Here is a 14,752-nt window from a genome sequence, read left to right on the forward strand (position 1 = left end):
TGGCCTGAAAGCCTCACCCTTTACTTACACACAAGCAGTGGTGGATTTATTATGAAAGTAGAAGCAGCTTAAGCCTCAGGGCACCTTATCTGCATAGGCCCCTTCCAAGGCATTTTTTCTTAAAGAGGGCTCCTCAAATTGTATAAGCTTCAGGCCCCACAAACCCGGATCTGCCTATGTGTGCAAGAAGCGCCAGGACAGGCGGCAGTACGGGGGAGGCAGCAGATAATTTATGAAAGAAGCACATAACCGTAAGGACTAATGCAGAAGGGCAAGTAAGGAGTGCCGTTAACTGCATAAACCTTTCCAAGTGCTCTCTCCCAGTGCTCTTTCCTCCCCTCAGTTTGCCTCACTGCCCCTCCCGCCCTGCTCCCCTCTTCAATCTGGTCCCTCTGCTCCCATCACCTGTTCCAAGAAGATCATTTCAGCCAGCTTGTAGTTCTTCTCCAGCATGGCTAGGCGTGCTCGGACCTGGTAAAAGTCTGTTCCTTCTCCACCCTGTGGGGAGGAAGAAGGTTTTGGTTATCTGTCGGTGCTGCAGGAGCCATTCTGTCTGGGTGAGCTTCGACAGGAAGGCCACAGAGACGAGGAAGCTAAAAGACTGGAAAGCTGAAAACCTTCATGGGGCTTAGAGGATGAGGTCTGGCAAGCAATTCCAGAGTGGTCTGACTTGAGGATGGAGGTGGGGTGGGCAGAATATAGCACACGAGCCATGGCTGGAGAGCCAGGGATCATGGGACAGAGCGTGAAGAGAAACCTCAGCTTGAGAGACTGAATAATTCAGGAGGATAATACTTGCATATTCCCGAGACACTTGATCTGCAATCTCATTGGTTTCATGCAGGAATCGAGCTTTTGCTACATGGCCCAAAGCAGAAAAGCACCTAGAGTATGGAAGCAATCATAGTAACAGCAGTATTACCATAGGATCATCGTGAATTCGTTGGCTCAGCAGATATATACTGAGCATCGATTATGTGCCAGGCACTGTTTTTGCCACTAGAGACACAAGGGGATAAGACAGATGAGGGCCTTGCTCTCAGGGGACTTACTTTCTAGTGGAAACAAATAATTAGTAAGCAAACAAAGATATTTCAGAGAATGAAAAGTAAAATAAAATAGTGTGATAGTACATACAGACAGTAATGGAGGGGATTAGTTAAGTTGGTAGTCAGAGAACGCCTATCTGAGGAGCTGACATTTGAGCCAAGACCTAAATACAAGAAAAAGTCAGTTCCACAAGATGGGAAAAAATTATTCCAGGCAGAGGGAATACCGCATGTAAGGTGCCAGGGCAGGAGGGAGTTTGAGATGCTCAAAGGGCCCAAAGGATGCCAGTGTGGCTGGAGACATGGGCAAGTAGGTACCTGGTATATGAAGGAAGCAGAGGCCAAATATCATAGGGCCTTAGGACATGGCAAAGACTATGGATCTTATACTAAGGAGAACAGTAAGCTACTGGAAGGTTCTGAGCAAAAAAGTGACAATCTAATTTATGGTTTAAAAAATGATCTCAGCCATTATGGGATGAATGGACGGTAGGGTGTAAGAACAGTATGAGTGAGACTAAGAGGCTTCTGGGACACTGCAGGTAGAGGTGTGGTCTGTTCTAGGGTGGAGACAGTAGGGCTGGGCAGTAAGGGCTTCAGGACATGTGCTGAAGATGCTGGGTCAGGGCCCTAGGACGAGTGGGTCATCTAGCTCTGGGGGCATGGGAAAGGAGGGAGCTGAGGACTCCTGGCAAAACAGCAGCAGTTGACGTTCACTGAGCACTTAGAATCTCCCACTTTCTTCACTGCCCCCACAGTTCCTCTTGACCGCCCTAGGAGGTAAATTCTATTATTACTCCCACTTTACGGAAGGGAAATCGAGAAACCCCAAGGCTTGGAAAGGTTCACTTAACCTACGGTTATACAAGCTGGTAAATGGAGCCAAGATAACTCAGAGAGTCTGGAGTCCCGAGTTTGTCCTACTAACTATACTCCTATACCACATTCGGAAATACACAACACACGGATTGGGGGGTATGGGTGTTAAAACTCTGAGGGGCACCTACTTACAAGAAAGGGAAGCAAAAACGAGAACTCTTATAACCTGGGATGGAAGAACGTTTGGAAGGGTTCTAAGACATCTGTTGGCACGGGAGGGGAGCGGTGCCTTAGGACTGGGAGGAGCGGCTGTCCTTCCTAGCTGCCCGGCACCTCAGTTCTGGTCTGCCTCACCTCTCGGCGATGTGGAGCTGCCGTGCCTCGAGCGCCAGTCTGCTCAAGGTTTTCCACATTGCCTCTGTTTCTGGGGTCATTTCCAGAGTCTCCAAGAAGGCTGTGGCCCTGAAGAGAGAAGGAAGGAAAGCAGGAGTCCGGGGTCAGCAGGACGCGGAGGAATACTGGTGATGCGGCCGGGGGCGACGTGGCCAGTGGTCCGGCCCCTCCGAGGTCCTCCCGCCTCAGAACCGGACTCTCCCACCACCTCCCGGGGTATCAGCCCAGCCTCTCACCGGCTGTAGTTGCCGTCATCAATGGCTGTTCCAAACTCGATCAGGCCCTCGTCCAGCGTGTAGGCAACCGTAGTCACACCTTCGGTCACCATCACCTCGGTCTTCCCCCCGCCCCGCTCCAGACCTACCACATCGCCCTGTAAAATTTCAATCCCCACCCCCCGAATTCCAGGTTAGTGTTTCCATTGACTCCATTGCAGAACAGACCCACCCTTACCCAACCCTAGCGCTCACACACCGGGGGAATTACAGCGGCCCTTGGTTGCCTAACATTTAGTTTCTTTCAAGCAGGTATGAATTCCTTCGCTATGCTAATGCCCTCGGGTTAAAGTACACTCAGAGCTGTGCCGCACTAATGCCTGGAGGTAAAGTGACAATGTGTGCATCCACTTCTTCCTGCTTGAGTCCTCCTGTTAAATACAACTTCCACCTGGGACGTACTTTTTAATGCATTCGTTGCTGAGTTCACCTGAAGAAATCACTAGGCATGCTTCCTAGTAGGAAGGAAGGAAGGAAAGACGGAGGGAAGGAAGGAAGGGAGGGAGGGAGGAAGGAAGGAAGGAAGGAAGGAAGGAAGGAAGGAAGGAAGGAAGGAAGGAAGCTAAAACCTGAGCAGGAAAAAAACAGGAGAGCAAGCGGAAAGGGTACGTTTCCCTGATGGCAAACACAGTAGTGGGCGAATAAATCAGGGATCCTCCAGCAGGATGAGGGGGTGAATCTGAGAATCCCTCAGTCATGAAATCTGGGATCCTCTCTTTAAGAAAGGGAACAAAAGTCATTAATATGCCTGATTCCTGCAGAAGCAAACACTAATCATCTCTGGAGGAAAACATGCCCATGTTAGGCCCTTGAGATTCTAAAAGATTATATTCAATGTAACATGAGCCCCAATCAAAAAAAAAAGTACCAAAATATAAGTTAACCACCATAAAGGAGTAAATAATAACTACAGCACTTTTGGACCTCCAAGGATTTCCAATATTAAAAATAACAGTTATGAAAAAAACAGTTATGGAATATAAAGTAAGTGTAAAATGTTTAAAGACCTAAAAGATGGAGTGAAAAATTAAGCAAGAGACAAGAGACTATCAAAAATAGCCAGGTTGTACTCACTTCGGCAGCACATTTACTAGAAAATGACCAGGCAGACTGGAGAAAGAACCAAATAAAATTATATGAAAAATTCAATATTTGAAGTAAAAAAAACTCAGTGGGTGGTTTCAATAGTAGATGAGACAATGGTGAAAGCGAACCCCTGACTTGCAAGATGTTTCTTAAGGAATTACCCCGAATGTAGCATGGAGCAAGAAGGAAAAAGGAAGAATAAGAGGTTATAGAGGCACAGAGACAGGACAAGAAATGGAACACAGGCCTAATTAGAATTCTGAGGGTGAGACTAGAGAGTTCGAGAGAAGCAGCAACATTTGAAGAGCTCATGGCTGAGGAATGACGTGTCCTGGCAGATGCGCCACACACACACATATACACCAAGCACGATAAGTAAAAGGACATTTATATGAAGACATATTGTAGTGAAGCTTCAGAATGCTGAAGAAAAAGACTTTAAAAGCAACAAGACAGGGGCACCTGGGTGGCTCAGTTGGGTAAGTGTCTGCCCTAGGCTCTGGTCATGATCCCAGAGTTATGGGACTGAGCCCCACAACCCTCCCTGCTCAGTGGGGAGTCTGCTTCTCCCTCTGCCCCTCCCCCTGCTCCTGCTCTCTCAAATAAATAAAATCTTAAAAAAAAAAACAACAAGACAACAGAAGGGGCTGTTAATAAACTCAGAACTAAGGAAGTCAGTCAATGGGACAGTATATGCGAAAGGCTAAGAAAAACTGTCAATCTAGAAATGGGAACGGAGTCCAAGTATCTTTCAAGAACAGGCCAAATAAAAACATTTTCAGATAATTCCATTTCAGTAATTTTCAGAAACTGAGCATTTATCTTCAAAACACTTTCCCTCAAGGAGAAGAAAAATAACTCCAGAGGGAAGATCAGCAATGCAAAAAGAAAAAGTGAACAGAGAAACTGGCACCATGATGGGAAATGTAAACAAATTCTGGCTGTGTATAAGAATAATGTCTCACTTTGGGGATAACAAAACACTGGACAATAGTGGCAAAGGGGACGTAATCAAAGTTAAGGTCCTTGTATCATCTGCCGGGGGATCTGATGCTAAATAACTTGAGACTATTAATTTAAGGAAATGGTAAACTTCAGAGGGTAATCACTATAGGAATCAAATGTATAACCTCCAGAGCAAAAAAGTGAAAAATGGTGTTTTAAAAACGGACAAAACAACCCCCAAACCCAAACTTAATTAGTCTAAAATGAGGTAAGAGAGGAGGAAAAAGAAGAGATATAGAAAAAGGACAAAAAGAAACTATCATGTGCTCTCTACCCACACCAGTCATCCTACCCTAGCACAGGGGCCTCTCTTGTTTGCACAGGATCCTCCCAGATTTTGGAAGATCACTGGAATGTACGTGATGCTGGCAGGAGAGGAGAGTGGCTGATTTTCAGTCTGATAAAAAAGGAGCTCTGAATGGCTTACAACAGAGAATCCACACACAGGAACTGACACAGAACTGCCCCTCCTAGGGGTGCTCTTCCAGATTAAGAGAACTCACTATGACCTGGTGAATTCCCAGGGCCACTGTAACAGAGAGGCACGTTCCAAGGACCTAATACAGTGTCAGGAATCGGAACAAGGATGGTTTGGGGACCTAGGCCACTGTGGGGAAGGATTGAAGCTTTACTTGCCAACTCTATCACAGACATGATAGGTGGTGGGCCAGAGAAAACCAAATAACCTCTGGAGCTTCCTCAGGGCCCTAACTGATCAGTTTGCCACTCTGTCTGAGGTACCCTGGTGCCGACGTACCCTAATAGAGGACGTGGTGACCCTCTCAGGTGCCTCAATGTTGTACCACACACACAAGCTGTTTCGGTTCTGAGCTACCAGCACATCACTTCCTGGAACCCACTGCACGTAGGAGCAGAAGTTGAGGATCATTGTCTTAGCGCAGCTTTCAATATCGTATAGATGTAACTGAAGAAAGAAGAGGTAGACAGCACAATTAGAAGGGGCTATGGGGTGTCTTCTGATCTTGACCATTTCTCTAATGGTGAAATGTGGCCGACTGACCCACCAGTCAGGCAGATGCTGAATTTCAAAGCTTACTAACCATCAACACTTGAAGTTTATGTTGACTCGGTATATCCTGACTCTGGCCAGTAAGAGATGACCAAGTGAGCAAAGAGCTACACCCAGAAATTTAAGTTAGGTGAAGGTCAGACTTTCATCCTTAGAGTAACTCTGGGCCAGAGCTACCAGACTGGATTACAAAAGTAAGGCCACCAGGCACATTAAATGGTCTGGAAATTTGCGATGTGGCTTTCACATCACAGTGAAAACGAAATGAAAAATCACCAGATAGTCTCTTTGCCCTTGAGGCTGAGCTCTTTGGTGATACCATATTGAGATCAGAGTCAATAAGGGGCTTGGGGGAGACTGTCCTCAGGCCAGCTTTTATGCTGTCAGGTAAGTGTAGCTGAGGAACACTGGAACAGGTGTGGGTAAAGGCCAGCTAGGCATGTGGGGGTGAGGCAGTTTCATGAGGGCAGAGACTTGTGAATAGTAAAAGAGAAATCAGCTCCCAAATTCCCCTCTTGACTCTGGTGCCATCATGATACCATCTCCTTAGAGGTAATACAGGATGGGCTATGACAGCAGACACAGTGTTGATTCTTCTGTGCCTTTTGCTATGTTAATGGCATAGCGCACCAAGAAATTATGTCCCATCCTGCCCCCCCCGCCCCCCCGCAATCTCTGGTAGCAGGTACTAAGTACCACATCCTGTACAGACGACTCAATGGCTAAGGCCTTACACGAAGTTTCCGGTCCCTGAATAGAAGCTTATGCCCAGTTTCATTAAGTTCCAGCCAATCCACACGGCTCTCGTGGCTGATGGTGCCAATGTTGTAGCCACCAATCAGATCCACTACAAAGTAAAGGAGACAGGGTTAAGGAGACAGATTCCACATAATCATATACAGGGCACGAGGCCGGCTGCCCAAGTCTTGCCTTCAATCATATGTTGGGCTCAGTCTAGAGTATGAGGAATACGACATAATTTTGCTAAGATGCTTACAATACTAGATTTCTACTAAAACTGTAGAGGTTTTGTTTAACTCCGTAGTTAACTCAAAAGGTCTAGGTCCATCAAGAAATGTGATTCCTCTCTGGGACTCTTGGGGTTGTCTCATAGCAGGTCAGAACAGATCAGAGCAACTGGCTTCCGTTACTCACGAAATCCTCTGGAAGGCAGCACTGAGCACATTAAGGAAGAGCCCCAATTCCAGCACACCCCTGAGAGAAAGCTGGTGGATGAAATGACCTTGATGAACATATCTGCTCCAAGGAGTTACCTGCACTTTAAGTGCCTATGATGTCAGAGCACGAGGAGCAAACAGTGGAGAAAGCACACAGACCAAACAGGAGGAACCTCTGACTAAAGTTAGGCTGAGTGTGCTGAGGATGTGTATTTCAGTTTGGTGTGAATTTTGTTGACAATATAAGATATGCTCACACTTAGACCACTTTGGATTGGCTAGGATGCTTTCAGGGAGTCTCCTGAACACAGCCCATTCACAACTCTCATTTGTATACGTTACCAGTGCGTAATGTCCTACCTTTGTCATACGTGCTAATGTCCACAACTGGGACATAAGACCAAACGCCAGCTAATGTCTACAACTGGGAAGACCAACTTAAAAATGAAATTTCCTTTAATTAAAAAGCAAAATGATAAAGCCATGTTTTAATGTCCCAAATTATAAGTAGAATCATAGAATACTAGAACTGTGGGGACCCTATTTCTGTGAACACCCTGAAATTATATACAAAAGTATATGTTTATGTATTTTCTTCTGGGATATGATCTATGATTTTAATTAGATACTGAAAGGGGCCGGTAACCAAAAAAGGTTAAGAGAAGAATTCTGTCATTTTATATACTATTGAAGATGAGCCCTATGGAGTGTAGTGACTTGTCCAAAGTCTCACAGCTCATTATTGCCACTGGAACACGGGCCACCAGACTATATTATTTCCATTACAGACACTTACATTTCTGAGCTCAACAATCTGATATGAAATATAAAACTCATGAAATGTAAAAGTAACCTAAGAATAGACCCATATGTATTTGGAAACTTGATTGATAAGAGGTGACATTACAAATTAGTGAGCACAGAATGGATTTCCAATAAGTTGTTAAATATGGAAAAAAATTAAATATGATCCATACCCACATTATGCACAAAAGTTCCAGATAAAAAGCAAACTTTAAAAATATTAAGATATAAGAGGGAGTAGGAAACTTTTTCTTTTTTTAAAGTTTTATTTATTTAAGTAATCTCTACACCCAACTTGGGGCTCAAACTCATGACCCTGAGATCAAGAGTCACATGCTCCTCTGACTGAGCCAGCCAGGTGCCCCAGGGAAACTTCTTAAATGAGACCTCAAAAATCACAAACTATTACTTAAAAAGTGATTAAATGAACTACATTAAAATTAAAAATGTCTGAACACTAAAAGAGGCTGAGACAAAATATCCGCAATACAAATGACCATCAAAGGCTAGATACACACATACAGAGAACTCCTTCAAGTCAATAAGGAAAAGACAGCCTGATTTTAAAAATAGGCAAGGGATAAGAACTGGCAATAAGCAGCAGAAGAAATCCAAGCGGCCAATAAACAAATGAACAAACAAAAACTAATATGATGAGATATTATTTCACATACGTCAGAGTGAGCCAAATTATGAAGTCAAGTAATTTCAAGTATTGGAGAGGATGCAGAACACTGGGACCTCTAACTGCTGGTGGGAATGTAAATTGGTACAATCTCTTTGGAGAGCAATTTGGAAATATTTAGTGAAATTGCAGATGTACCTCTTCTATGATTCAGCAGTTCCACTCTAGGGGTAAACCTTAGAGAACCAAAACAATGGAAACAGTGAAAAACCAACAACTTAAACGTCCCTCAGTAAGAGGAGAGATAAAAGATCCAAAGTAAATATAATGAAAGGTCAGGACATGATAGAACTAGGTATAAATATGCAACTAATAATAGTATTATTAATAGCTAACATTTATTAAGTGCTTATTATGTGCCAGACATTAGTCTAAGTGCTTTTCATATAAGGTAGGTACTATTTTTATCCCCATTTTGTGGATGAGGAAATTGAGATACAGAAAGGTTAAGACACTTACCTAAGACCACACGGGTATAATTACAGAAGTCGGGAGGTTTGACTCCAGACCCTTGTTCTTTTTTTTTTTTTTTAAAGATTTATTTATTTATTTGAGAGAGCGAGAATGAGAGAGAGAGAGAGTACATGAGAGGGGGGAGGGCCAGAGGGAGAAGCAGGCTCCTCGCCGAGCAGGGAGCCCGATGTGGGACTCGATCCAGGGACTCCAGGATCACGACCTGAGCCGAAGGCAGTCGCTTAACCAACTGAGCCACCCAGGCGCCCCAGACCCTTGTTCTTAACAAACTACACTCTATGGATATACTATTCTCTATACTTTGTAGGGAATACTATGCTATTCCATATACATTTTTCTCTGCTTGAAACATTTCATGATACAGAGTTAACTATTAATATATAAAATAAGATTTATTTATTTATGTGAACACTTGCGAAATTCAAATAAAGTTTGTCATCAGTGGCTACTAATGACAAACTCTACAGAAAATAAGTCCCCTTTCGGTTCAAATAGTCCATTATCCTATGAAGTCTAAACAGGAAAATTCATAAATTTACTAATGGTTCCTCTCTACAATTCACAATTTCCAGCCCCAAGATACACGCCCAGAGAACACAAATAATTATATGGACAGGCCGATATACGTAACAGTGTATCTGTACCTGTATCTACATAGCCAGATGCAGACTCGCACGCACGGATTTGAACACTTCACACATCCTCTGTAAGAGCAGGGTCACACATTTACCTGGTGCCTCTCGGATTCCTGGATTCTCCACCATACACAATCCTGTGATATGGAAGCGTACTATAAACATCTGTTTTGTTATCAGAATTATGAGAGAGTCTTACTCACCTATAGCAATAGTCTTAATATCAACAAGATAAGCCAATTTCTTATTGTCTTCCATTCCTCGTTGACGCCTCTCATTAATACGGACACTGAAACATGAAGGGTGAGGTAAGGCAGAATGAGCTTGGGCCATCGAGATGTTTATCAAGGGCCCTGCAGTACCATATGGGATGAGGTTTTTAGATTAATCTTGAGGATACAGGAGTTAGAAGTTAAAAAGGAATTCTTTGGGGTTTCAAAAATTTAGAGAACCTTGTTGGGTTACCTGATGAGGTGGGGGTTCATGAATTCAGTACGTACAGAACCCAGGGTATCATTACTCCCATATTCCACCAGGGTTAGCTCTCCAGCATTGAAGATCATGCACACCTGGGGATGAATGGAACTGTCACGTGGTGGGAAGTTTGCATGAAGAAAGAGACCAACAGTAGCAAATGGAGGTGTCCTGTCAGTGCAAAGTGACTCTCACTTTTCTCTTTTTTCTGTTCCTGTGCCTATCTCACTCTCCCTTCTTTATCTGCTCTCTCCTCAACCCCTTGCCACTTGCCATCCTTCCATCATAGGAGCTAGAAGGAGGCTTATTGAGATGATGATGGTTAATCAAGCTCTACTCACATTTTCATTTTCAAAGAAATACTTCTCATTGCCACCAGATCCCTGCCAAGCTACCTGTAAAGGAGGGAGAAGACATAAGGAACAATGTGGATAAGTATCCAAGACAACGCTGAAAGAAGGACAGGGTAGGAGGCAGAGAGATTGACTTTAGAAAGGCCTTGATGTTGCACAAAAGAGGTGCTACATCAGATTCTGCCCTAGGTTTCCAGGTTTCTGAGAGATGGTGTAAAAACAGTCCAACAGTGGGGGTTCACATTCCAGGATTCTAAACCTCTGGGGTCTCACTCCCAGGTCCACCAACTCCCCAACACCAGCATGTTAGAGCTTTCCTCAGAGATCTTCCCCCTAGGGACCTGGCTCCCCTGAAGTAGCAACTCAAGATGCTCCATTCCCCCCCACCCCATCTGTGGTTCCTACCTCACTAAGGCGATTAGTGTTCAGGTCCCCCAGCAGCAGCGTGTCTGATGTGTGGGCCACCAGGTAACGTTCCTTTCCCAGGATTTTCACCTCTTCCACCTCATAGCCATAGTGTGACTTGAGTACCACTCGGGTCCCCGATGACAGGTTCTTCACAATCACCTTGATAAGGTACAAGTCTGAGCTCCCCGAGGTTTTCCCCAACCCAAAAGAGGGGTGAACATGCCGTGCCCCCTGCCCACCTCCACAATATTAAACAAAGCTAATATCTTGTTTCCTCACCTAGCCTAGGCTATTGTTGGTAAAAATGACACCTCACATTCACGTAGTGCTTTACTATTTATGAAATGCTTTCAAAGATGATCTCTTTCAATGCTCATAATACATAATACATACGGGGTAAAACCACTTTCTTTACATTCCTATACCTCTTGTGAAAATCTTTGTGATGACTTTAACCATGGTGTACTATACTGTCATTTCATATACCTGTCTCCTTAGCTAGAATGATCTTCTTGATTAAGGGACAATATAAAACAGATAATTATCTTTGTATTCTCAATACCTAACAGTGCTCATGCATAGAGAACGGACAGAAAATGAAAGAATGGGGTGCCCGGCTGGCTCAGTCAGAGGAGCATGCAACTCTTGATGTCAGTTGTGGGTTTGAGCCCCCGTTGGGTGTAGAGATTACTTAAAAATAAAATCTTAAAAAAAAGAGGGGGTGCCTGGGTGGCTCAGTTGGTTAAGCATCTGCCTTCGGTTCAGGTCATGATCTTGGGGTCCTGGGATCGAGCCCCAGGTTGAGCCCCACTTCCGAGTATACTCCCTCTCCTTCTGCCCCTCCCCCCGCTCCTGCACGCGTGCTCTCTCTCAAATAAGTAAACAAAATCTGAAAAAAAGACAAAAAGAAAGAATGAAGGGACCAATGAATAATAAATAAATGGAAGGAAAAGAGGACAGAGGTAGATAAAAGAGAAAAGTGGGCTCAGGAACTAAGAAATTACCTTGCAATGTCATACACAGTGAGTTCAGAGGCCCTAAAGCAATGTTATGCACCCGCGTAATCCTAAACTCCCCAGTTGACAGCATATAGGTAGTAAAGTTTTTTCTGTTTTGCTTGTTTTTGTTTTTTGTTTTGTTTTGTTTTAGAGAGGGACGGGGATATGGGTTGGGGCAGAGGGAGAGGGAGAGAGAGTATCTTAAGCAGGCTCCACACCCAGTGCAGAGCCCGACGTGGGGCTTGATCTCACAAGCCTGATCATGACCTGAGCTGAAATCAAGAGTCCAGCGCTTAACTGACTGAACCACCTAGGCGCCCCAGGTAGTGAAGTTTTAAACCAGGACATTGTAAGTGGTGATCTCTGTACCCCTTAAGTCTGGTGTTTAAATTTTTTCTTACAATAAGCTGGAAGTGCTACAGCAGGAAAGTTGCCAAAGAGTTGCCCAATACACTCTGTTCTCCAGAACAGCTCTGCCAGGGGTTAAATTTGACACTGTGGCTGTGTCCACAAGGTAGGAAAGCATCACAAGGATGAATGAGCGCTGGCAAGATCTTGGTGCAGCAGGCTATCAGCTGCTTACCTGGCTAGGTCCCACATATGTCAACTCAAACTTATTCTTGTAAATGCTCCTCCGGAGGCAGCAGTCAAACTGTTCCACTCCACCACAGAGTGTGCCCTAGGAGGGAAAGCGACAGCATAAAAGGTAACAGGCATGGGGAGGATATCTAGAGACACCCTCAAAACCTCGGTTCTAGAATCTAGAGAAGAGTTGGCAGTAAAAGGGCTGGCAGTTTTGGGAAGTACCAGATGGAAAGAGGTGGCAATCACAGGACTCAAGGATAGTGATGGGATGAAAGGGAGAAATCAGCCCTGCCTACAGAATTCTTTGTCTCTTTCGGCTTCCAATAAAGTGCGAATTTCTCTTTCCTGCCTTTAACGTCGTATTTTTAGGTTGGAGTCAAAAGGGAAGAGACACTCTAGTTTCAGGGGACAGTGCTTTAGGATAAGGCTGGATTTTTCCTAGTTTGGAGAAAGTCACCCATGCAGAAAGGGATTACTCGTAAAACACACCGCACAGAGTCGTGAGCCGTCCCGTTTCCAGGCCAAGGCAGTGACGGTGTATAAGTTGGCAATCTCCTTGGGCTTTGCCTCCTCCCAGATGCTTCTTCGAGGGCTCCAGTTGAGCACCCTAAGTCTGAAATTAAGTAGGTGGCTTTTAGAAGAGATGGAGGCTGAGCAAAAGAGTGGAAATGGGTGGGGAACTGAAGGCAATGAGTTTTGCTGTATTAGAGAAGAAAGGAAGTAAAAGAGAACACACAACCTAGGGAATCTTATAGGAGAGGACAAAAAGATTCAAAGGAAGGAAGTTGGAAAAATTAAGCCAAAAGTAAAATGGGGTGAGAGTGATGGGAGTGGAGAAAACAAAAGGAGATCATGACTGGTGAGAAAAATGAGCTGTTAGCAATAGAGAAATAAGGAAAAAGAAAAGAGAAATGGTAGAAAACAGAGAAAGAGGAAGGAAGAGACCCACATGAGATTGAAGGGGATACAAGGACAGGGCTGACAAAGCTGACATGAGGGGACCCGGGTCCTAGCTGTTTATTTACTATTCCATCATCCATCCATCCCTCCATTCATCCATTCATTCACCAAACACTTAAGCGTATATTATGTACTACATGCTACTTTAGGCAATGGAGATTAAAACAAAATGAATAGGCCCTCTTCTCAAGGGCGTTTCAATTTAGCCAGATAGCTATAAAAACCAAAGTGTAATATAATGTGACAAACACTAAGCCAGTGGTCTGAAAAGAAGCAATGGTAATACAAAGAGAGCGGAGATGAATTCCACTGTGGAGTCCCAGGGAGAGGCACGGAGACACAAAATCCTGGTGCATTCTGGAATTGCCAGAGTGCCAACGGATGGTGGGAGCAGGAAAAGGGAAGTGTGTGAATTAAAACCTGAGGATCTCTTTCAACATATACGTGCTTCTCATCCAGTCTCCCACTCTGCTTGAGATTAACTGGGCTACAGCAGAGTGTACACAGGGAAAGTAGGCAGAAGATGCACGTGGAGAGGGACCCACCTGTCATAACTGCCCAACACAACAGACTGGCCCCCAGGACTTGCGGCAGCTGTGGTGAACTCCCGCTCCTGAGGGTCACGGCTGTAATCAAAAGTTTGTAGCACATGGCCTTCCTTTCCATAGGCCACAATTCTCCGATCACAGCCTGCAGCCACGATGCTGTTGGTTGCCCAAGCCAAGGCATAGGGTGGGCATGGGTGGTTAACCAACTTCCCCTAAGACAGAATAGAGGGTTTCAATCACTCTGACTCTGACACCTCCAGCCCGGAATTTCTCCTTTCTAGCCCCTGACACACTCACTCTGACCGTCCTACTCTCTATAAATCGTCCTCCCAACATCTTCCCACCCTAACACATCCTAATCTGGAGGACTTCACAAACTGTCTTTCTGTTTTATACTCTCACACACATATGTATCACATACATACACACTTACTGACATTGTGCTCAAGAGGAAACCTCAAAATACTTATATGTTAGAGTTCTTTAATAATCCTACACATTAACTAACCCTGGGTAGGCCCACAGGGAGCATATGACTCTTTCTTTTTAGGGTAAATAAATTTAATTATTACATGAGTAATTCTTTTTTTAAAGTCTTAGTTATTTAAGTAATCTCTACACCCAGCGTGGGGCTTGAAGTCATAACCCCGAGATCAAGAGTCGCATGCTCCACTAACTGAGCCAGCCAGGTGCCCCTATACAAGTAATTCTTAATGTAAGTTATTCAAACAATAGAGAATTATACAAAGTAAAACATGAACATTCCTTTTATCTCCCATCTTTTTCCCTTTTCCCTCTTGAGAGCAAATGACTTTTTTTCCATGAATTTATACACATAAATATACTTTTTACATAGATGAGAATAATTTTCACTTTCCCTTACTCTCAGAATCCTTTCCACTTGATTTCCCCTTGCCCACAAATATTAACCTCTGGCCTTAATACAAATTCTCTCTGTGGCTGCATCCAAATGTGCCTCTCTCTCTCTCTCTC

General features: G+C 44.2%; 1 protein-coding gene across 1 annotated transcript in view; it reads right to left on the reverse strand.

Moving 5' to 3' along the window:
- Positions 1–14,752, reverse strand: part of IFT172 (intraflagellar transport 172) — a 32,883-nt gene that overhangs the window by 13,033 nt on the left and 5,098 nt on the right. The window contains exons 8-20 of the mRNA XM_036090196.2: positions 13,757–13,971; positions 12,741–12,864; positions 12,250–12,345; positions 10,666–10,827; positions 10,249–10,302; positions 9,899–10,002; positions 9,637–9,722; positions 6,392–6,504; positions 5,385–5,552; positions 2,498–2,634; positions 2,223–2,330; positions 800–884; positions 406–498 (exon numbers count right to left, since the gene is read on the reverse strand). Coding sequence (XP_035946089.1) covers positions 406–498; positions 800–884; positions 2,223–2,330; positions 2,498–2,634; positions 5,385–5,552; positions 6,392–6,504; positions 9,637–9,722; positions 9,899–10,002; positions 10,249–10,302; positions 10,666–10,827; positions 12,250–12,345; positions 12,741–12,864; positions 13,757–13,971 — 1,545 coding nt within the window. The remainder of the gene's footprint in view (positions 1–405; positions 499–799; positions 885–2,222; positions 2,331–2,497; positions 2,635–5,384; positions 5,553–6,391; positions 6,505–9,636; positions 9,723–9,898; positions 10,003–10,248; positions 10,303–10,665; positions 10,828–12,249; positions 12,346–12,740; positions 12,865–13,756; positions 13,972–14,752) is intronic.

This window comes from Halichoerus grypus, chromosome 10, assembly GCF_964656455.1.
Source record: "Halichoerus grypus chromosome 10, mHalGry1.hap1.1, whole genome shotgun sequence".
Lineage (NCBI taxonomy): Eukaryota > Metazoa > Chordata > Mammalia > Carnivora > Phocidae > Halichoerus > Halichoerus grypus.